This window comes from Hemicordylus capensis, chromosome 3, assembly GCF_027244095.1.
Source record: "Hemicordylus capensis ecotype Gifberg chromosome 3, rHemCap1.1.pri, whole genome shotgun sequence".
Classification (NCBI taxonomy): domain Eukaryota; kingdom Metazoa; phylum Chordata; class Lepidosauria; order Squamata; family Cordylidae; genus Hemicordylus; species Hemicordylus capensis.
In genome coordinates, this window is record NC_069659.1 from 293,289,064 (window position 1) to 293,313,547 (window position 24,484).

The 24,484-nt window shown below is 42.5% G+C and overlaps 1 protein-coding gene across 6 annotated transcripts in view; it reads left to right on the forward strand.

Annotated features, from left to right (window-relative positions):
* The window catches only part of VPS8 (VPS8 subunit of CORVET complex), a 150,579-nt gene that overhangs the window by 105,186 nt on the left and 20,909 nt on the right, over positions 1-24,484 (forward strand). For all 6 annotated transcript variants that reach the window (XM_053311939.1, XM_053311933.1, XM_053311934.1 and 3 more), the window contains exon 42: positions 17,193-17,273. In XM_053311939.1, the coding sequence (XP_053167914.1) occupies positions 17,193-17,273 (81 nt within the window). The remainder of the gene's footprint in view (positions 1-17,192; positions 17,274-24,484) is intronic.

Here is a 24,484-nt window from a genome sequence, read left to right on the forward strand (position 1 = left end):
GCTGTTATTTGGCCATCCACCCCCCCCTTAAGAACCTAACCCTCGCAATGCCATTACTCGGTATTCACGGTTTCAGAATCCACCGCACTAGCTGCGAACAGAACCCCTGTGAATACCGAGGTTTTCTTGTATATGAAAATTGTAGATTAAATCCTTTTGTGTTCAGAATATGAGCTTAACATAAGCAAGAACATAAAAACCTAAATTGAGGTTGGGGGCTTAGATTGTACAATTGCATGGAGGTTTGTGTTCGTTCGTTCTTGTTTTATTATTTTTAAAAGACAAAACCAGCCTGGGTAGGCTGCAGGTTGGAGCGGAGGAAGGGTAGGCAGAGAGAGGCTGCTTTACCCTCTGGTGGTGGTTCAGCTTAAAATCATTCTTCCAAAGCTGCTTGTTTATGGGGTGGGGAAATATGGTGTACCTGTCTCTTTCCCTACACGGATGAAAAAGCAACATGCTTGGGCAACTTTGTAACCACAGCCATGCTGGTAACAACTTATCTATATCCCCAATCTGATGGATTGATGTATTGGGTAATTACATTTTCCCTGGGATCGACCATCAGAGAGGATGCTCTGATCCCATTTTAGGAGCACACTACTCTTTCAAGATAGGTTGCCAGAGTCACTAACCACACTCAGACACAACTTAGACAAACCCTAGAACATGAGACTCCCTGACACAGCACTGTCAGAGTCTACATAATCCAGCTTTAGACAAACAATACACTTTAAAGTGTTATCTCTAAAGACAATAGTGTGCAGTAGTGCAATTACAGAAGCCATATGAGTTTTATTTAAAAAGCAAGGGTTATACACAATAAATAAATCATGAAAATGAGGCAAAGGGAGTAAAATAATATATGTGAAAGGAAAAAAAATACAAAATGGTAGCTAATTAATACCAAGTTTAACTATAGACTTGAGGTAAGACAGATTCTTAGCTGAGGGAACATTAATCCTTACAGCATCTCTATTTGGCGGATGGAAATTGGTGACAGTTTTCATGGACTGAGTTCAAATATTTATAGGAACTAAAGAGTGGGGAGGCTCTCTGCTTTTCTAGGGATGGACAGACTTTAGGTCCAATGACAAGGCTGTCTTATCTCTGAAGTGCTGTATGATCCTGGCCAATCTGGATTTAGGATTTCCCCTCCAAATTTAAGGTTTCTCCTCCTTAAATGGGTTTTGATTTGCATGATTAAAGGTGTGTCTGGACTGAACTAATTCTCCTCTGTAAGTAGAGAAAGGGATTAAGGGTCTACCTTGATGGCTGAACCCACTAAATTTAAAAAAAAGATACTTCAGGGAATCCCACAGGGAATCCAAGTCTGATGCTTTTAAGCTGAGATCTGGCACAAACCACCCAGAGACTTGCATTTTGGATGGTATATAAATGGAATGAATGAATGAATAAATAAATAAGTAAGGTTTTACACTGTAGCATTAGGTACCATGGATATCCCTTAGGTATTTAGATACTTCTTTTCAATAGGGATGTGCCGAATCGCGGGCATATCCCTTTAAAACTGTGGGCTTACACAGCCTCTTAAAAGCGGAGGAGAGCAGGTCCATACCTACTCCTCCTCTGCTTGCTACCATTGTTGTCATCCTCTGGCACTGACGCCAGCTATGCCCATGTGCCAGTGGGGCTTCTCCCAGTTGTCCCTGTGCGGTGCCAGCATGCACGTGGCCCATTTGCGTGGTCAGCATGGTGGCAGACATTTGCATGTGCCAGCATCATGCAGGATCATTTGGGAGATGGCCCTGCCAGCGCATGGGCATAGGTTCAGGGGCCTCAGGCTGATGGCAATGGCGGCAAGTAGAAGAGGAGCAGGTATGGACCTGCTCTCTTCCGTTTTAAAGGGGCCATGTAAGCCCTCAGTTTTTAAAGGAATCCAGGAATGGGCATGCACCAGGAGAACATTCCAAAGCTTAGGGGTAATAAGCAAGAAAGCCTTTAATGTCAAGCCTCTCTCAGTTTTGGCACACAGAGCAGAGCCCGCTCTATGTGCCCATCCTTGTTGGGCAGGCAAAACTGTTTAGAAGCAGACTGTCCTTCAGGTATCCAGATTCCAAACAGTACTTTGGAATAGTATCATCTGTTTACAAGTGATAACCAGCACCCTGAATTGGATCTGGAAACCAGCAGAAGTCAGTGCAGCTCTTTCAAAATGGGCACAATATGTTCCCAGTAAGCAGCTCTGGACAAGTTGTGATTCCTCTGCTAAATATAAGGGAAGCACCACTTATAAGGTGCCTCTTTGGCCAGTTAGGATAGGATTACGTACGATGATGATATACTCCAATGATTTTTTTTAAAGTATTAGACTAGTAATGGTATGCGTTAGGAACATAGAGAGCTGCCTTATACTGAGTCAGACCATTGGTCCATCTTACTCAATATGGTCTATACAGACTAGCAGTGGCTTCTCCAAGCTTGCAAGTGGGAGTCTCTCTCAGCCTTGTCTTGGCAATGCCAGGGAGGGAACCTCCTGCATGCAAGCATGCAGGTGCTCTTTCCAGAGTGGCCCCTTCCCCTAAGGGGAATATTTTGCAAGGCTCATACATGCAGTGTCTCATTCAAATGCAAACCAGGGTAGACCCTGCTTAGCAAAGGGGACAATTCATGCTTTCTACCACAAGAACAGCTCTCCTCCGCCTAATTAATCGGGCAGATGGTACATTTCTATATACATGATGAGATTGTACTATGTCCAGACTGATTGGAAGAATATTGTAAATGGGTTTGGGGTGGAACTGGGAATGTGATCTCATTGAGAATTTTTGTTTCATTATTAGGTTGTTTTAAAAAGCTCTATGAGAAGAGAGTATAGATATCTTAGCAGACTACAAGCTGAATATGAGCCAGTGGTATAATGCAATCTTAGGCTGCATTAACTGAAGTATCATGTCCAGATAGCATCCCATTCCATTCTGTTTTGGAATACTGTGTTGAATTCTAGGCCTCACATTTTATGAACAATGTTGATAAACTGGAACAGGTTCAGTAGAGGGCAACAAAGATGGTGAAGGATGGTGTAATGATAGTCTTGAGGGAGGACTAGACTTCAATTAGAGTAAGCACTTGCAAGGTGGGCCTCTCAAAATAAGGAAGCAAGCCTGGGAGAATCAAATCCCTGTGGACCAATTGAGAATGAGGGGCGGGGTTCACTAGACAATGGACTACAGAAGTGTAGGGGAGGCTTGTTTTGGAGTCTGTTCTTCCTAGGAGGCCTCTGAAGGAGGTCTGATCAGCAACTAAAGAAAAAGAGACTAACAGCCTTGGGTTGGGAATCAATGGGTAAGTTCCTTACCTGGAAATTAGGAAAGATAGGAACCAGTTTAGCTAGACGTGTCAGGTAATTTATTCTTGTTTAAGTGCTTGGTGCTGACTGCATGGTTCTTGTAGTTCCTGGGGAAGGGTTTTACCTGAATGGAAGCAGAGATTGTTGATGCTTCAAAAGTTTTCTTTAACATCCAATTATTAATAAATCCTTGTTGTTATAGCGTGTCACTCCTTATTGGGTTTAGCCTGCACATGCAAAAGTCACATGCTCTTGAAGGCTTAAGACTGCTCAAGCCTTTCTGTAGGGAGGGGTTTCCCACTTGACTCTCCCAGAATATGCCCTTGAAGGATGAATCTGCTCATATTAAAGTGGATAGTGTCAGCCTACCCGGGACTCTTCACAGGTAGAGGAGAAAATGGTCTGGAAGCCTAGTCCTATGTGGAACGACTGAAGGAGTTGGATAGGTTTAGCCTGGACAAGAGAAGACTAAGGGGAGATATGGTCACCAACTGACATACTGAGGAAAACTACTCAAAGTAGTTCCATTGAAATTAAAAGGACAATTTAGGCATTTGAGCAATTTTCTTCAGTATGGCAGCCACTGACTTCAAATATGTGAAGGGCTGTTACAGAGATGAAAGAGCGGGCTTATTCTCGGTTGCTCCTGAGGGCAAGACTAGAACCCATGGGTTGAAATAACAAAGCAGCTTCAGGCTAGATGTTAGGAAGAGTTTCCTAACTGTAAGAACTCTTTGATAGAGGAACAGTGTGCCTCATGCAGTGGTGGGCTCTATTTCACTGGAGGTTTTCAAACAGAGACTGAGCAGCCATCTGGCAGAGATGCTTTAGCAGATTCCTGCTCTGAGCAGGGGGTTGGAGTAGAAGACTTCCAAAGTCTCCCCCAACGCTAACATTCTATGAAATGAAGTTGACTTCTATGAAATCTGTGTCTGCAAATAATTTTCCTAGTTGCTTTACAGATTCTGTTAGCAAAATGTTAAGAGGCAAAAGTAGATTCTATCTGTCTATCTATCTATCTATCTATCTATCTATCTATCTATCTATCTATCTATCTATCTATCATATCTCTATACCACTTGATATGTACATCTCAAAGTTACAAAATACATTTAAAAAGCCGAATAAAATAAATATTAAAAACAAGTTTTACAATTGTTAAAATTAATTCTAATTAAAAACCTGCGAAAACAGGAGAGTCTTGGTATTCTTCCTGAAAACAAACAGAGAAGGAGATGCTCTTATTTCAGTACGGAGCATATTCCAAAGCCCTGGAGCAGCCACAGAGAAAGCCTGGTCATGGGTTGCCACCAAATGAGCCGGTGGCATGTATAACCAAATCTCTCCAGAGGATCGTAACAGGCGGCAGGGTTTCTGTCACAGGAGGCACTCTCTTAGATAGCCTGGACCTAAGCTGTTAAGGGCTTATAGGTAAGAACCAGCACTTTGTATTTCACCTGGAAAAATATTGGCAGCCAGTGCAGTTCTTTCAGAACTGGTGCTATGTGGTCCCTCTGTGTTGTCCCAGAGACCAATCTGGCTGCCACATTCTGTACCAGTTATACTTTCTGGACTACATACATATGCTAGCAGCATATTTACCACTATTCTAAGGTCATTCACTTCTAGAAATGGATGCAGCTGACGTATCAGCCGAAGCTGATAAGAAGTGCTCCTGGCCACCACTTCAAACTGAGAAACCAGGGAGAGCTTTGGGTGCAGGAGCACTCCCAAGCTACTTACCTGATCTTTCAGGTTTAATTTCCTTCAGATTAGCTGCCTCTTACACCCTAATAACTGTCACTCATTGCTTTTCTGTTGTGAAAAGCATGTTCTGAAAAAAATATAAATGTAAAAAAATTTTTTTTTTTATAAATGTAAAAAATACTTCTTAAAAAAATACTTAAAATATATAAATGTAAAAAATACTTCTGTCCTTCTGTCTGTAATTTCTAGCTCTGTTGACTTTTGGAGTACAAAACAATGATTTTATTTCCATACCAATAAGTCCTGTGGTCAACTGTAATTTGTAGAAAAAACGCAATTTCTATAGCACAGGTTTAGAGGCCGAGCCCATATAATCTGATTTAACAAGTTTCTTTTTACTTTGAGTTAAGTGTATATATGGGGGAAATGAAAGCAGGGCAATAGGAGAATGATCTCATTAGTTATGAGTCTAGAAGACCTAGTAACTCAACGTAATTATTGTGCCCCAATTCCCTTTCTTAAAAAGGAGTATTTTCCTTCATCTTGTGTCTGTTTGAATAGCCGACTCCTGAGACAGTTTGTCATGTTGCATATGTGCAGCACCATTGGTTAGAGCCTCACTTTCTGTTGATGCTGTCAGATGCTGATGAAAATTCTTATTGGCACTTGAACATTACATCAAATACATTCAGCAAATACTCGACAGACACATTATGCTTTGAATATAATTCTGTTGGTAGGGAAAGTATGTATTATAGATGGATTATCCATTTGTGTAAGGTACACAGCAATAAAATGAACGATTTAACTGCCTCTCCAGTTAGAAAGAGTTTATGATGTTCTGTGTTTAAATGAAGAAGAAAGCCTCTGTTCAGTTTTGGTTAGACTGAAGCAAGCAGTATTAAATGTGATTAATGGGTATCACCCAACTGCCATAGGATCATTGCAGTGCTGTTTTCTGCTGAAACACCTAGCCTGTGATTTCATAAAGAATTATCATGTTCTTTCTTCCTCTCTTCTTTCTTTCTTTATTCATCACATTTATATACCGCCCAAACTTTCATCTCTGGGCGGTTAACATAAAACAATTAAAACACATATAAAAAGTTAAAACAATTCAACAATTTAAAATCAATCACAAAATTAAAACCAACAAATTTTAAAAGGCTGAGAAGGCTTGGTTAAAAAGATAGGTTTTTAGATGCTTTTTAAAAATTGGCAGAGATGGGGAGGATTGTCTCTTAGTGGGGAGCGCATTCCACAATCTTGTGGCAGCAACCGAGAAGGCCCGTTTTTGCGTAGCCATCAGACGGGTTGGCGGTAACTGGAGACAGACCTCCTCAGATGACTTCAATGGGCGGTGGGGCTCATAGTGAAGAAGATGCTCTCTTAAATACCCAGGGCCTAAGTCATTTAGGGCTTTATAAGTTATAACTAGCACTTTGTATTTTGCCCAGAAACCTATTGGCAGCCAGTGTAACTCCATCAGCAAAGTATTAATGTGGTCTCTCTGAGATGACCCAGAGACCAACCTGGCTGCCGCGTTCTGAACCAACTGAAGTTTCCGAACTATGTACAAAGGCAGCCCCACATAGAGTGCATTGCAGAAGTCAAGTCTGGAGGTCACCAACAGATGTACCACTGTTTTGAGGTCATTGATCTTGAGAAACGGACGCAGCTGGCATATCAGCCGAAGCTGAAAGAAAGCACCCCTGGCCACCGCTTTAACCTGAGAAACCAGGGAGAGGTGTGAATCCAGAAGTACTCCCAGACTGAGAACCTGTTCCTTTTGGGGAAGTGTGACCCCATCTAGAACAGGTAGATCAAAGCTGTCTCTGGAGTTCTGACCCCGCACAATAAGTACCTCCGTCTTATCTGGATTCAGCTTCAGTTTATTCTCCCTCATCCAGCCCATTACTGCTTCCAGGAAGGCATTTAGGGAGGATATGCCAGCTCCTGAAGAAATTGACATGGAGAAGTAGATCTGGGTGTCATCAGCATACTGGTAACACCCAGCTCCAAATCCCCTGATTATCTCTCCCAGCGGTTTCATGTAGATGTTGAAAAGCATTGGAGAGAGTATGGAGCCTTGAGGGACACCATACTTAAGCTCACATTTCGAAGAGCAACAATCTCCAATCAACACCATCTAGAACCTGTCCGAGAGGTAGGAGCAGAACCACTGTAAAACAGTGCCTCCCACCCCCAACACCCTCAGACATTCCAGAAGGATACTGTGGTTGATAGTATCGAAAGTCGCCGAGTGATCCAAAAGGACCAACAGAGTCTCACTTCCTCTGCCAATTGCCAATTGGAGATCATCCATCAGGCCGACCAATGCAGTCTCCACCCCATAGCCCACCCGAAAGCCAGTTTGAAATGGGTCTAGATAATCAGTTTCCTCCAAGAACACCTGGAGCTGAGGCCACCACCCTCTCAATTATCTTGCCCAGCCATGGGAGGTTGGAGACAGGCCTATAATTGCTCAACTCTGAGGGATCTAAGGCAGGCTTCTTTAGAAGAGGTCTGATGATTGCCTCCTTAAGACAAGGAGGCATCCTTCCCTCCCTCAGAGAAGCATTTATGATTTCCACCAGGCTGCCTACAATAGCCTCCCTGCTAGATAGAACAAGCCATGTTGGACAAGGGTCAAGAGAACAAGTGGTAGGCCTCATCACTCCAAGCAGCTTGTCCACATCCTCAGCAGTCACAAACTGAAATCGATCCAGTCGAATCACATAAGAGGAGTTGGGCACCTTCAGTTCAGACATCAAATTAATTGTGGGGTCTCCATCTAAGTCAGCCTGAATCCGAGAGATTTTATCTGCGAAAAACTCTTTAAACACATCGCAGCAGGTAACTGATGACTCCAAATTCTGGTTCAAGGGGCGGAGGGGCAGATCCTAGTCCCCTCACAACCCTGAACAACTCTGCTGGACGTTAACTCGCAGAGGCAATACGGGCAGAAAAGAATTGCTTCTTTGCCGCACGTATCACCCGAGCATAGATCTTTAAATGTGCTCTATGTTGTAATCTGGCGGATTCAAGTTGAGTCTTTCTCCACTTGTGTTCCAGTCGCCTACCTTGCCGCTTCAGCCCCCGTAGATTTTCTGTATACCAAGGGGTCAGTTTTGAAGCGGGTCGGAGGGGACGCTTAGGGGCAATCATGTCTACTGCCCTGGTGAGCAAGTTGTTCCAATTCTCAACCAGGGCATCAACAGGATCACCTGCAAAGCCAACATTAAATCCTTCCAAGGCTTCTTGGAATCCTATTGGATCCAATAACCTCTTTGGGCGGACCATTCTAATAGGCCCCTCGCCCCTGCAGAGTTGGGAAGTGGTTTTAATCCCAACCTTAACCAGATGCTGGTCCGTCCATGACAATGGGGAAATCACAGGAGTCCCCAACCTGATCAGAACACCACCCTGATCAGAGTAAAAGACCAAATCAAGCATGTGACCGGCAATATGCATCGGTCCAGAGACCACTTGGGATAGGCCCATAGTTGTCATGGCCGCTATGAACTCCTGAGCTACCCCAGACAGATTGGTCCCAAAATGAACATTGAAGTCCCCTAGCACCAATAGTCTGGGAGACTCCAACGCGAGTTCCGTGACCAAGTATGTGAGCTGATTAAGGGATTTCGCTGGGCAGCGGGTGATTGGTACAACAACAGAAATCTCAATCTATCCCTGGTCCCCGAACTCAAATATACACATTCAATATGGTCCAATACCCTAACAGGGACCCTGGTAAGGGAGATGTTATCCTTATAAACCACAGCCACTCCACCTCCCCGCCCACGTCCCCTCACCTGCTCCTCTACAGAGTATCCTGGAGGGAGAAGCTGGGACCAGACTGGACCACTAGCCTCCCCCAACCAAGTCTCAGTGATACATACCAGGTCGGCCCTTTCATCCATAATCAAATCATGGATGAGTTCAACCTTATTTTGGACCAACCTGGCATTGCAGAGGAAAAGGTAAGGCTGTGTGGGTTGTTGGCAGTGCTCCCCGAGGTCAAAGAGCTGGCAGGACAGCCGGAAGGGGAGACAGCTATTAAATTTCTGACTACCCTTCCCCTGGAACTGCCTGCTGACTTGCCAACGTTACTTCTTCTATTCCTCACCACTGTAGCTGCCCCACAGTCAATGAATGCGCCCCCTGTCTCCCCATCTCTAGATAAACCCAGACACCTTACAAATTAACTTCAGCCAAGTCTCAATAACAAGTGGGCAAACCAGCTGCACTGCCAGCTGTACCGTTGGTGCTCCCTCTGTCTTTATAGGCTCCCAAAAAACTCAGAGTCGCCTCTGACAGGTGACTCCAAGCTGGGGCAGATGAAAATTAGTGCTCAAAGATGGAGATAGTTGCCAGCACTCAGGAAGATGAAAGAGCAAAGCGCAGCTACACTGACTGGCCTCCAAGCTGTCCATGTCAAGCTGAGGGGAAGTTGGTGGCCAGGAGGCTATGAAATATCTCCAGACCAAGGTCAGGAGACAAGCTGACACAATCCAAGCCCCCGTTATCTTCTTTACCTCCCTTACATTCCTTATGTAAAACTTAAGTTTTACATAACTTAAACTTTATTACATGTGATTTAGACATGGTTTTTAAATCTGTCTCATCAGAAGATTTGTAACATGAATTTAAGAGCAAGATGAAATAAATTTGTTAGGGGGTATGCTAGGGGAATCTTCGGGCATTAAGATAAGTTAAAGGTTCTTTTACTAGCTCTCATCCTGCATCCCTCCATATTCTGATAGTATAGTAAACTCAGTGAAACCATCTAACTCGACTTGAACTTCTAAATGCCTTGAAAATGTCTACAGGGTGTAAGAGGAAGATCGTACATTTCTTTTCAAATATTATCTGCCTAATTCCTTAGTTATAGATTGTGCAATGGGAAATAGATTGGGGAGGGGGGGGAGCATTCCACCCCGTTGAAAGGGAGGGGAGAAAATTCAACACTCTGGGTCAGAAGGTTTACACCTCCCCCTCACTATCCATTAAAATAGCCAATTACACAGCCTGCATGGCCAGATACAATGAATATTTATATACTGCTTTTCAACAAAAGTTCCCAAAGCCATATATATATCTGTGCTGGGGATGGATAGGGCCAGTTGCTCTTCCTTTGCTAAATAAAGATAATCACCATTTTTAAAAGTGGTGCCTCTTTGCTCAGTTAGCAAGGGATAAATAACATTTGAGAGAATTTCAAAGAAAACATCAAGGATGCTCCAGAGGCAATTAAATCTAAATTTAAGGAAGTCCTTTTGAAATCTGCAGATATTGCTCGGCAACACCTGAGTACTGCTAAACACCTTAGCAAGTACTATTTATCTATGCCAGGCCTGCACAACTCAAATGACCTGGTGGGCCGAAACTGACCGTAACATGGCTCATGGGGGCCAAAGTCAATTTTTAGGGTACTGATTATTAAATTAACACCTAATATCAATCAATTAATTAAATCAAATTAAACTGAAATTAATTAAAATGAATTTAATTAAAATTTAACTTTTGAAGTTCTGGCCAGGCAAGAATTAATTTAAAATAAAATAAAATAAATTGAATTAAAAATTCTAATAAAATACATACAATGCAATCTGTACAAAATACATAATAAAAAGCATTGTTCTTCCTTTCCACCTCTCCCAGAATGGAGCAGTCTTGGGGGGCGAGAGAGAGAGAGAGAGAATGGAGCAGTCTTGGGGGGCGAGAGAGAGAGAGAGAGAATGGAGCAGTCTTGGGGGGCGAGAGAGAGAGAGAGAGAATGGAGCAGTCTTGGGGGGCGAGAGAGAGAGAGAGAGAATGGAGCAGTCTTGGGGGGCGAGAGAGAGAGAGAGAGAATGGAGCAGTCTTGGGGGGCGAGAGAGAGAGAGAGAGAATGGAGCAGTCTTGGGGGGCGAGAGAGAGAGAGAGAATGGAGCAGTCTTGGGGGGCGAGAGAGAGAGAGAGAATGGAGCAGTCTTGGGGGGCGAGAGAGAGAGAGAGAATGGAGCAGTCTTGGGGGGCGAGAGAGAGAGAGAGAATGGAGCAGTCTTGGGGGGCGAGAGAGAGAGAGAGAGAATGGAGCAGTCTTGGGGGGCGAGAGAGAGAGAGAGAGAGAATGGAGCAGTCTTGGGGGGCGAGAGAGAGAGAGAGAGAGAATGGAGCAGTCTTGGGGGGCGAGAGAGAGAGAGAGAGAGAGAATGGAGCAGTCTTGGGGGGCGAGAGAGAGAGAGAGAGAGAGAATGGAGCAGTCTTGGGGGGCGAGAGAGAGAGAGAGAGAGAATGGAGCAGTCTTGGGGGGCGAGAGAGAGTCCGTTCACCGTCATTCCAGAGGTCCTCGTCCTCCTCCCGTCCTGGCAACGCTTTCTCTTCTCCGCTGGGCTCCCTCCCTGCCTGCCATTTACACTCGCCCCCTCTGCCAGGGCCCGGCACCGGGCACTACGAGGCTCCCTCATAGGGTAGGGCTACCGGCCACCGCCTCCCTCGTCCTCCTCCCACCTCATCACCGGCACCATTTTTCTTGCCGCCGATTCAAGCCGCTGAGGGGATGGCTATGGGGTGCATGTGTGTCCTTCTCCCCCCACCCTCGGGGGCGGCGGCACGCAGCAGCAGATAGCAGAGTGATGCTGTTTGGCCCAGTGTTGCTTCCCAAATGCGAGGTGCGCCTGCGCAGTTAAGTCTCTGACGCAGTTGGGAAGCAACGCGGGGCGAAACACCAGGCTCCAGTGTTGCTCTGCCATTTGCAGCTGCCACCGCCAGGGAAAAGAGGGGACGGGAGGGGAGGGGGTAGAAGGCGACACACACACACACACCCCTGCAGCCATTTCCTCAGCCATGCAGCAGCTGGAATTTGGGGGCGGTTAAAAGGAGGTTCGCAGCAGGGGGAGGAAGAGGTAGTGTAGCCGTGGGGGCCAAGGAAAAAGGCCTCGCGGACCACATGCGGCCCACGGGCCGTATGTTGTACAGGCCTGATCTATGCAGACATGCCTGGCTGTGCTCTTCCTCTTTCCAAATGGATATGAGAGACAAAATAGGAAACCTCCCTTTGACAGGGGAGGCTTATTTAGTTTTCAAATGGATGATATAATGGAGAAGATGAAGAAATCAAAATTTACAGCAAAAACCTTTAAATTGTTTTGAACTTGGCAGTCTCAGTCCCAGAGGTACAAGAAATATGATAAGCCCAAATTTCAAATCAACAAACCAGATCACAGGTACTATAGAAAGCCCTTCTATTATAGCCAAAGATAGCAATAGCAATAGCAATAGCACTTACATTTATATACCGCTCTATAGCTGAAGCTCTCTAAGCGGTTTACAATGATTTAGCATATTGCCCCAAACATTCTGGGTACTCATTTTACCGACCTCAGAAGGATGGAAGGCTGAGATGTTCCTATATGCAGAAGCAACAACAGAAATCCAAACAGCTGGCCAAGTTAAAACAAAACCTTTGACTGCTTAGATATTTTACCTACTTTGAGACTGCTACCACCATCAGACTCTCTCCTTTCACTACAACTTGTCATCACATTACTTCTAACGCCTCATTGCTAAGTATCATCTCCACCAAATACTCAATAGAATTTACCACCATCCCACCATTCATGAGGGTAAAATACACCCACGTGACTCCTACCTTACTAGCAGAAGTGCAAGCTCTGTTGGGGAAAGGGGCGATAGAACCTCTTTATCAGAAAGACCGATAGAGGGGATTCTATTCAAGATACTTCCAACTCCCAAAAAGAGGTGGAGGTCTCGGCCCTATACTAGACTTGCATTCCTCAGCAACTTCATTCACCCAAGGAAATTTTGAATGATCACCTTGCAGGTCCTTTTTCTTCTCCTGGCAGAGAAGAAGCGTCTTGCTACCCTAGATTTGAAAGATGGCTATTTTCATATAGGAATTAATCAAAAACACAGAAAGTACCTTTGTTACCCCTTGGGAGATCAAGCCTACCAATTCATGGTTCTCCCATTTGGTCTCTCCACAATGCCTCAAGCCTTTATGAAATGCATGAGCACTGTTATTGCCCATTTGAGAACTCAGGGAACTTTGGTGTCCCTATATTTGGATGACTGGTTAGTGACTTAACTAACAAGGACTCTTTAAGCAATCAGATAAGATCTATCCTTTCACTTCTGAAGACCTAGGCATCCTGGTAAACTGGAAAAAAGTCCAACCTCCAGCCACAGAGGTCAGTACTCGACATAAGCACCATTTTGAAAAGCAGAATGAAACGGGCCTTCGTCCCAGAGGAAAGGAGACTCTCAGTTGTATATTTAATCTTTTCATTCCCAACCAACCCAAAGTAAAGGGTGCAGACCATCCAAATACATTGTTTTGATGGTGTCTTATACAACCACTGTAAGATACTCAACTCTGAATGAGACTGCCCCAAATGTAATTTCTGTTGGTGTTCAAACCAAACACAGACAGCCAACATTCGTTGCTTCTGATCCTCAGACAGTCCTAGACTTGCTCCTCTGGTGGACTCTTCCAGATAACCTAACAATAGGCATTCCTTTTCAACCTCCTTCTCCAAATATTTCTGTAACAGACACCTCTCTCAAAGGATGGAGTGCCCACTGTGCAAGACTCCACACATAGGGCCATTGGAACCACCACCAGTTGGCTCTGCATATACATTTCCTAGAGCTGTTCTTCCTAGCTGTTTCCTAGCTGTTCTTTTCCTAGCCATTCTTGTGCTCAAGTCATTCCTTCCACATCTCAGAAACCAAATGGTCCAAATTCTTCTGAACAGCACCACAGCCATTGCTTCTATGTGAGCTACCATGTGGAATTAATGAGATAATGTCAGTACAATATTAGGAGCTGGAATTAAATTTTTCCCGCAACTTTAAAGGAAGTTTTAGGTGGATTTTCTGCCTCTGAGCACATTACCCGTACTCTCACTTGTTAAAATGACCATGCCACACTTGTTTTCCCAATTTGGATTAATAAGTGATTCTGGAATAATCTGTACATGCAAAATATGCAACATGGATTCATCAAACAGCTGCCTCCCCCACCCCCATCCCTTCATCTTCTTCTTCAGTTTGCCTTCTAACTAGTATTAGGCTTCCCTTAATATGCATACACTATTGAAGAGAAATCCTCAATAAAGAGTAACTGGCTTTCTGACCGATAAAAATAACTTGCTGTATGTCATGGATCACGTACATGCTGTGCTAAGGGTCCAGACTTCCCAGTTGCTCTCCATAATTTATATGGTGTCTCAGCATGATGTACGTTCTGTGCTGCTGCTGCTTTTAAATTATACATGCTAGAATAAAATGTACTTACTGAAAACAGAATGTGACCCAGAATAACACCACCACCTTTGTGCAGATTTTGGCATATCCTACTGCTTTCTTAAAGCCCAATGGTAAGCTTTAGGTTTTGACCTAATAACTGACAATTGGTTTATATGTATACTTGTAGATAGGAAATTAAGGGGCTTAATGCTGAGGCTGCAAGTGAACATACCTGTGAATGATTTAAGCCATTCTGGGATTTTGTAGTCTCATTTGTAGCTCATGATCATGATTCATGTGTCTTACAAGTAGATTCCTTTCTGCTACATATTCCACATAGGGAGCCTGAAACAGAGAAAACACCTTCGTCTACATTTGGGAGTGAGGTGGGAAGTATCAGCACTGAGATTGAGGATTTGTACAACAGTTGCTTTTTTGGACTATGCTGCCAGTGGTGATTCTGCATCCCCAGTCTCCTTTTTTGCTCCTTGGGATCCACAGTGCATGTGTGGTTTGTGGGTGTTCGGTGTCTTCAATCACCATGCTGGACACTTGGAAAAACCTGTAGAAAAACTCATAACTTGCTGTAAAGTAATGTGCCATCTACTCTATTAAACTTAATAGATAACACTTCATGAATCTGATGAAGTGGATTGACGACCAAGGCATCTTATGCTGCAATATATTTGTTCAGTCTTTGAGGTGCCAGTAGACACTTCCCCCCCCACCCCACTGCAGTGAGCTGCTACCCCTCTGGAATTTGTTTCCACTTGGTTCTGTTTATGATCTAATTATTTCAGGTAGAGCATAAGCTCTTTTAGCTCATAAATAGATTATAAGGCATCACTGACATATATTCTAGTTTTCGAATTAGATCATTCAGTTATTCTGTTACAAAATAAAGCTGATCTCCGTCCTAAAACTTGTGTGTGTGTGTGTGTGTGTGTGTGTTTATTTATTTAACATATTTTTATACCACCCAAAACTTGCATCTCAGGGTGGTTTACAATTAAAATCATTTAAACCTTAAATAAATGAAACAATTAAAATTATTTAAACATTAAAATCATTAACATTAAAATGATTTAAAACCCATCATTAAAAATATTAAAACTATACGTCTAATTTATAGATTTATAATTTAATTTATTGTGTTGTAGGATATCTGTCTCCACCAACCTTCAGTGGTGGCAAATCCAAATAATCCTCTAATGGGGAGTCTGAATGATTAATCACTTTCACTGTAAAAAGTACTGCATTTTTTATTTTAATTTAGAGCTAGTGTAGACTTTATTTGCATCCAGTTGTATCTCTTATGCCTTTTGTACTACATTAAAGAGCTCTTGTATCATCTTCAAATTTAATATGAAATCCCTCTCCCTGCACATGAGCTAGTAAAGTAATAGAGGTGAGTCTTGCCAACCTAGTTTTAGTCTTTGGAACTTATTTCACTCACATGTCTGTCTGTGAGGTTTTGTTTATTTAGCAATAAAAAAGCTGCAAACTTTAAAAATTAGAGTGGACATTGTCAAAGACTATATTAGAAAATTGTAAATAATGAAAATCCTGCTGACCTTTTCTCTTGAGATAGAATGCTGTCCTACTTTAATTGGATCTCATGCATGACTAAACCAAAAATTGTTGAAAAAGAATTCCAGTAGAATCAAGGAATGCAGTGGGGAATTTCCATTCTCCTCAATGCAATAGTTGCATGAAAGGATAGGAAAACCCTGTAGCTGAGACAGAATTCTTCTAGGGCAGGTTCCTTTCTAATCAGCCTCATGAAGGCTGTAAGATTACCTAGACATGTGGAAGGCTGACTACATGTCCTTGGAGAGGATAGGGATCTCTGCCACCCTTTCAGTCTTTTGAATCTATGTCAAATTAATCTGTGAACATCTCAATATTTTGATTTTGATTTTTAAATAAATTGTGGGGTATCATTAGATCTGTGATGGAATGTACAGTACATATAGGAGCTGGAGAGTGAGTGTGTGAGAATGTGTGTTGCCATAGTAACCAGGCATGGAATGTTCAGGGGGAGGAATTTAAATAAGGAGACAGTTGGAGTTGGAAGTGGTTGGAGCTGACTATATTAGGAGTGAGAGGTTGGACAGAGCATAGCAGTAAGATTGGTTTATGTGACCTGAACAAGAGAGATTGTTCAGGGGCTTGTGTGAAACTTGAGTGGAGACTGTGGAACCAGCAGTACACTGGGGCAGTGCTCTAAAAATGGGGGAGTGTTAAGCCCGGGAAAGAAATCTTGAATGTGAAAGGTGTCCAGAAGTGAAACCTCCTGGTGATGACAGATAGAAAGGTCTGAATTGATTCACTAAGTCAAATTTACATTTTATCAAGAAGGAAAAACCACGCAGAGTTAAACAGCTGATGTACTTAGCAACTTTGTAGAGATGTTTATGTGCCCTGCCTTGCAGAAATCTTTATTTCAATCACTTGTAAACAATAAACGTATTTTTGTTTTTGTTCTACATCTCATTTTGTTTCATTTGTACACTGAACATATATGCCTATCCTGCACTTGTGAGGCTACTTAACCAAGGTGTTGAGTACTGAGAGCAGGGTAATAAGTAATCAAATGGTAGCAGCGAAAGAAAGTAAAAACTGAATAAATCCCCACAACCTGGAGACTAATTTGTTATAAAACATTATGAAAATGAATAACCTCCCTGGACTTGAGAGGGGCATCGGGGTAGGTTCCTGACAATATCAAACAACTATTTCTTGTTTTCCATCAGTTTGGTTTGATAAAAGGTTGGTTGTGCTTCTAGCCCAAAGAATCAATATTGTCAACCCGAACACTTTTCTGCTTTCTCTTTCCCTTCTGTTATATGAATGCACATAAGAGTTCCTGAATTTGTTTTAATTAATGTAGATTAAAAGAGAATATAATATTTTCATACAGGATCCGGTCTATGGAAGAGGAAAACTTGGAGAAATTCAGGGTCTTGTACTGGGCATGCTAGACAGCTTTAATTATGAGCAAGTAAGTAGAGTTCGCTTTTTCTTCCTATTTAAGAAAATTGATACCTTATTGCTGAAAACGAGAGAGCTCCCCATCCCCCCAGCCCCTTTGCCACCTTTGTAGTTCTTTAACAGCAGTCAGAAACTCTGACAGAAGAGAAATGGACTGGCATTTTCCTTTCAAGCTGATTTTTCTGTGTTTTTAATTAACCAAACCACTGATCATCTGTTAAACAAACCTACTTGACACCTGAATGGTGTGTGTGATTAATGCACATACTGCTTAAGAGGCTCCTGTTTTTTTTAAAGAAATGAGAATAGCAATATGCTCTCAGGCCTTCAATGGAATTATTGTACTCAGACCATTGACTTAGCCCAAGCTGTCCGTTTTCACTGACGGTAGTTCTCCATGGCCTCAGGCAGGCGCAGGTCTATCCTTCACTTAATTTTTGTTTTAATCTCCCTTACAGGCTGTAGCAGGCTATTGTTTTATAGTGTAGCTGTTGCTAAACTAGTGATTTGGGGATGGTAGGACTGCCTTTTCTGGATAGAATATTTTTTGAAGAAGCCGGTTTGCAGTGTGGATATGCCACTATAACTTGCTTTGCTGCAACGTGCCAAGGTTAGGAGGATCTTTTACATGCTTTGGCTGATTAGCTGATTCTGAATCTTTCTCTTGGATCAGGATCTTGCCACCATTCTCCATGCTTTGGTAACTTCACAACTGGATTTCCACAATGTGCCAAGCAGAAGGCTTTTAAAAAAAAAAAGAGGTTGCAGAAAAGAATTCTACAGTCAGTCCTCTCATGAGGACAAATCACAGGGCACATTTGCATTGGTTTCCAAGATTTGGAAGTACTGGTGACAAGAGCATAGCAAGGTTAGAGCGGGCCTAGGGACAAAAAGTGAAGATGGGCCCCCTTGCTCCCTGTCTTCTTTGTCCATATATATGTATATATATATGCATATATTTGCAGAAAACCTGTAAGGACATGATGAAAACAAGATTCTTAGCATGGCCTTTCTTTCCCTTTTATGCATATAATATTACACCCTCTTCATATATGCATACACATTTACACACATGCTTGTGCACACATATTCCCCTAGCTCGGAAACATTTTTAACATATGACTACTACTGTGACCTGATATATGTATGCATACAACCCCTAGCAATGTTCCTATCCCTATTTGCCCATTTGTGCGCTCTCTCTCTCTCGCACACGCACATGCACACATACACACACGCACGCGCCCCAGATTAAGGCTACAAGCAGTTTTCAAGCCCAACAACCAGCACTTAAACCAAAAGGTAGGGGAAAACAGAAAAAGATCTACATTGTTAGACTATTTTTCTTCTGTCTTATTATTTTTAAAGTGCTTAATACTTTTTGTAGTGACTAATTTCCTCACAAGAAGGTATACTATTGGGGTGGGGAGGGTTTATTACAAGTTTGTATTATAATAGTTTTGGCTTACATTTGGCACCTTGTGCTGTTTTGGGGAAAAAATTAAGTTTAAAAATCCCTCTCTCTGCTATGTATACCATTTTTAGAACTTGTTTCATTGCAAAAGAATTGAATATATATTTAACCATCACTGCCACAGACCAACCAAAAAACTCCATCCCCCTCGCTCTCGCTCTCTTACATTCTGCTTTCCTTTTCATGGAGAGGAAAACAACTCATTGAAAGTTACAAAGGGAAGATCACATGGGTTGGGACTTATTGGGAAGAACTCAGTCATTTTAAATCATTTTTTAAAAGTTCAAAATCTTTCAGACAAACACAAACAAGGGCTTGATAGGGAAGAGACACACCAAGGGAGGCTTTCAGTTGGGGATGGGATCTCTCTCTCTCTCTCTCTCTCTCTCTCTCTCTCTCTCTCTCTCTCTCTCTCTCTCACACACACACACACACACACACACACACACACACACACACACACACAGAAAACAGATAAGATTTTTTTGTTTGTTTGATTGATTGACTTTTCTTTACAACTCTCCTTCTGGCCATGCTTCCTTCCTGCTTCCTTGCCAACTCTGCATTGAATTGTCAAGCAGGGGAGGAGCACAACTCAAGGAGGACCAATCCCTGGGCTGGTTTAACCCTTTCCTTTCTCAGCAGCCATCATCCTTCTGCCTGAAAAAAGAGAAACAGCTCGCTGACCATGATTGGGAGTCACGCAGCTGGAGGTGGGTGGTGGGAGAGAAACATTTGGGGTGGCAATGTCACATCCTGGCCACACGTCTGTAAAGCCTTGTGGGGTCCCTTGACCCTCTGGGCCAAGGGCGCAATTGCCTCCCCTTGCCCAATGGACCCTATGCCCCTGACTGATGATTAGCTCTAAAGCCTTGTGCAACCCTGATTCCTGTGAATCATTGCACTGTCTCCTATATGTCTCTATCCTCTTAGATTGGAGGAGAGAGCCTGCTCGATCTCCCCTAATTTACAGAAGCAAAATACATTGAGATGCAGAACACTATTATAGGGCCCAAACCTAGAATATCCTGCTCAGAGAGATCTACCAGGCTGCTTTCTGCTACTATTTTCATGGACAAGTGAAAAACTAAGGTTTTTTTCCAAGCTGTTTTTTTCTCCTATTGCTGCTGGTTCTGCATTTATAATTGTTGTTGTGAATATTTCTATGCTGCTTTTCAGCAAAAGAAAAAACGTTATCAGAACAATTTACACAGGGTGTGGGAGAAGACAGTGCCTCAAAAGGGTTCAGAATCTAAAAAGAAACACAAGGTAGATACCAGTCACAGCCACTGGAGAAGTACTGCGGTTGGATAGAGACAGTTGTTCTCCCTCTTGCTAAATTTGAGGCTCAGCACTTTTAGCTTTGTTTGTAATTTAACTTTTATTTTGGCCTTTTTTCTTTTTATGTTCTATATTTGATTTTATTGTTGTTGCTTTAAGAGATTATTTATTTATTTATTTTATTCGATTTCTATACCGCTCTTCCAAAAATGGCTCAGGCAGTTCACACATAGAAATAACAAATAAGATAAACAAAATGGATCCCTGTCCCCAAAGGGCTCACAATCTAAAAAGAAACATAAGATAGACACCAGCAACAGTCACTGGAAGTACTGTGCTGGGGGTGGATAGGGCCAGTTACTCTCCCCCTGCTAAATAAAGAGAATCACCACATTAAAAGGTGCCTCTTTGCCAAGTTAGCAGGGGTATTAGTGTATGTAGAAAGTGTATTAGTGTATGTAGAAAGCTTTTTTATTTAAAATGTGCCACTCCACTTCTTCATATCCCACTACAAACAGGTCATAATTCTAAGGTTTTAAATAGCTAGAATGACTTGGGTCCATTTTTTAATGGATTACTATCTGTTTATTTTTTATGTGTAGCAACTTCTCAAGTGTGCTATGCAGTGTCATACACAGCTGTGTGCATCAATATTTATTGTGAGGCAGATTACACACTATTGAAAATGCAGAGTTAAGTTGTTGGCACCCAGAGATGCACTTCTCTTCAAGGTATGGGCAGGCAGCACCCTCATACACATAGTTAAAATATAGCCTAAGTAAGGTAAGTGCATGAAAGAATCCACACTTTAATGATTTGATAAAAGGTTTTGAAAACTGATCTGAGCTGAAAATCCATATTGTTTCTTATCTTTATGTGATTGTTTTCTGTAGACTTTGATAGAGAGATGAATTCTACGTTTGATAGTGATGACATGCAAAAGTATTTTTCCCTAGGTTTTGCTTCCAAACAGAATTTACAGTCTTTCCTTTTTGTTCCTTGTGGCTAATGAAAGCATTAGAGGATTTAGCTACTACTATGAATATCTATATACAATTTTTCAATAAAAGTGCTCAAAGCAGTTACATAGAAAAATAATAAATAATCTAGCTGTACCCGCACAGATCATCTGTGCGCTAGGACTTCATTGCGCTCCTTGCTCCCCACCACAGCCCCTGCTTTATTGCACAGTGTCAGCTGCTGGCCCACCCTCCTCCTGGCTGCCGCACGCCCTCTCGCCCTCCCCACTCCTCTTCCCTATCTGCATATGGAATCCCCACTGCCCAGTCACCACGGTGCTTCTGTTCTATTACCTCCAGTTAGTAAAGCGGTAAAGCACTGTGTGGGTGGGGCTTGTCACCTACGACCTTAGTGTATTTTTTATAGATAGACAGATAGATAGATAAGATGGTTCTCTGTCCCAAAAGGGCTACCAAGCTAAAAGGAAATAAAAGGGAAACACCAGCAACAACCACTATATAGCAAAAAAGAATGAGAAGTTGAGTTAATTGCCTCAAACACTGTTCTCACTGCCTCCACTCAGAATGCAAAGAGTCAAGATTCTGTTTCATTCTGCAATGTTTCTCTATTCCTGGCTGGCACCCCACCCTTCTTTAAAAGTTGAAGGGTCTGTTTTGTCTCTGGTGTAATAACATAGATACATTGCTATGCCTATGATGGTGTGAGAACTGGTGGTTCCCATCTCTCTTTTGAATGGACAGATTGTTTACTAGCAGTTGCTGTTAATAGTTCAACCTTTTAATTCCTGGAGGTATTCTCCATAGAAGTCTCTGATAGCAAGTTTTGAGCCCAAAATAGAAAAAGAAAAGCTTGTGGTTACTTTCCCATAGGAGCTTTAGGCATCTACTTCACTGTTCAAAGTAGCAAGAGAGTTGATATAATGATTTCCAGAGGTGAAATGCACAAAAGCATCCTTACAGATTGCCCTAGAGCAGGAGAAGGCCCACAGAGAAATGGCACTAAAGCTTCAGTGGGTGCTGTGGATGGTGTAATGTGTTCATTCAGTAACCTAGTTTTGCTTTCAGTAAGGATTACCCCTTGCATCATCAGAAGAACAGATATTTGATACATTTTCAAAGGATCTTCTATGCCATATTTTTATTTGTTTGTTTGTTTGTTTATTTATTTAACATTTTTATATACCGCCCCAAACCAAGGTCTCTGGGTGGTTCACAACAAAGCAATAAACAAAACATTGAAATCAATTAAAATTCTAAAAACAATTTAAAACAAATCAATAAACAGTCAAAAGTTTAAAAAACCTGGGTAAAGGAAAAAGAGCCTTCAAACACTTTCTAAAAGCTGCTAGAGACAGGGACTCCTATTCCCACGGGAAGCGCGTCCCATATTTTAGTCTTCAGTTCTGGCATTTATTTAGGAATTGACTTCAGATGCTTCCAGCCAGCTGCTTCCTCCATTGAATATCCTCCTGCTTGTCCACCCATTGTGCATTCCAAACCCTTTATACTCTTCTATTGCTTGTGTTTAGTTTTAACAGAGTGCAGCTTGGACTGGGGAGTTGTGGGTTAAAATCTATACTAGCTATGAAGCAAGCTGTGTGCCATTGAGCAAGGCTCATTCATGCTCTTTCTCCGCCTAACCTATCTCATTGTGGTCTGGTGCAGACATAATGCTGCCCAATCATAGAATTTTAGAGTCTGAAGGGACCTTTGAAGCCTTCTAGTCCAAACCATACCTTCTCCCACCCCCATTAGAGGAGAAAACTGCTACAGCAAGAAGTATGGTTTGTCAATTGGGAACGCTTTGTAGACTTTCACAGTTTCAAAAATCATGGTCATAAACGGGTTTGCTAATGTGGTTTGATGCTAACTGTGACTAATGAAAACACTGGTGCATAATGCTAATCTCTATCATGTTTGTACACTACAGGTGTTGCACTGAACCATTTTCTGCAGTTCAGTTTGAATTTGAACCGGAGTGTGGGTTTGTGAACCAGTTCAGTCAAACTGACTGGCTGGTCCAGTCCTTTCAATGAACCAACTTCAACTGGTTCAAATTGGTTTACTCATAGGGAATAATATGGAAAACGAACCACCCCATTATCCCCTTTGGGTAGCTCCTAAGGGACACCAAAGCAGTTTGGGTGGTAGGGCATGATGGGTGTTACCTACCACCCAACCCGCAAAACAATAGGACAAATGGGCAATTTTAAATGAATTTTTGAATTTTTTCTGGGTCAGTAGGTCAACCCTAACTGTACTAGGTCAGGGCTGAATCACTCTGCACTCTGCTCAGTGATTCAGCTCAGTGATGTAGATATAGCAGGTAGCAGGCCCAGCAAGGCAGTAGGCCCAGCATGGCAACAGGCAGGCCCAGCAAAAGCAGGACAGCAGGCACAGCAAGACAGCAATGCAGCAAGGCGGCCAGCTCTCTTCCTCAAGCTCCAGTGGCAGAGTGAAGCCAGGCACTATCTGCCTGGGCTTTAAATACACTTTGAAACTCTCTCCTTTTTGCTCCCCCACTCCCTCGTTCCTCCCCACAACAATGGGGGCAGAGTTGCCCTAACAACACTTGATTTGGAAATCAAAGCCAACCAGAGGAAAGGAGATTACAAGACAATCAGAAGGCAGTGGCAGAAAACCAATCAGCAAGGGAGAAAAACAAGTAAACAAGCAGACAAAATGGTGGTCTCCAAAGCTGCTCAAACCTTTGAACTGGTTTGAACCGGTTTGCATTGAACCAGGTTCAATTTGGTTTGATTGCAGACTGGCCGCCTTTGCTGAGGGCTGGTCCGGTTCGCAATTGAACCGGACAAACCAACCCAGTTTGTTGCAAACCGGTTTGTTTTGAACAGTTTGTGCACACCCCTAAAATACACCACCCCAAACATCCATCTCTGGGTGGTTTATAACAACATAAAAGAAATTAAAACAGAAACTAAAACCTTAAAATAATTTAAAACCACAAGTCTAGTTAAAAAGCTTGGGTGAATAAACGTGTCTTTAAAAACTTTTTAAAAGTTGTCAGAGATGGGAGTGCATTCCAGAGTCTTGGGGCAGCAACAGAGAAGGCCTATCCCTGTATAACCACCAGACGAGCTGGTGGCAACTGCAGACGAATTGCTCCAGATTATCTCAATGGGCAATATTGCTCATAGTGAAGAAGATGTTCCCTTAAATACCTTGGGCCTAAGCTGTTCGGGGCTTTATAGGTTATAACCAGCAACTTGTATTTTGGCTGGAAACTTATTGGTAGTCTGTGTAGTTCTTTTAATATAGGAGTAATAATTGTATTTTCAAGATGACCTGGAGACCAACTTGGCTGCTGCATTCTGTACCGACTGTAGTTTCTGGACTATTTATAAAGGCAGCCCCACATAGAGCACATTGCAGTAGTCAAGTCTGGAGGTTACCAGCATATGTACCACTGTTCTGAGGTAATTTATCTCAAGAAATGGACACAGCTGGTGTATTAGTCAGAGCTGA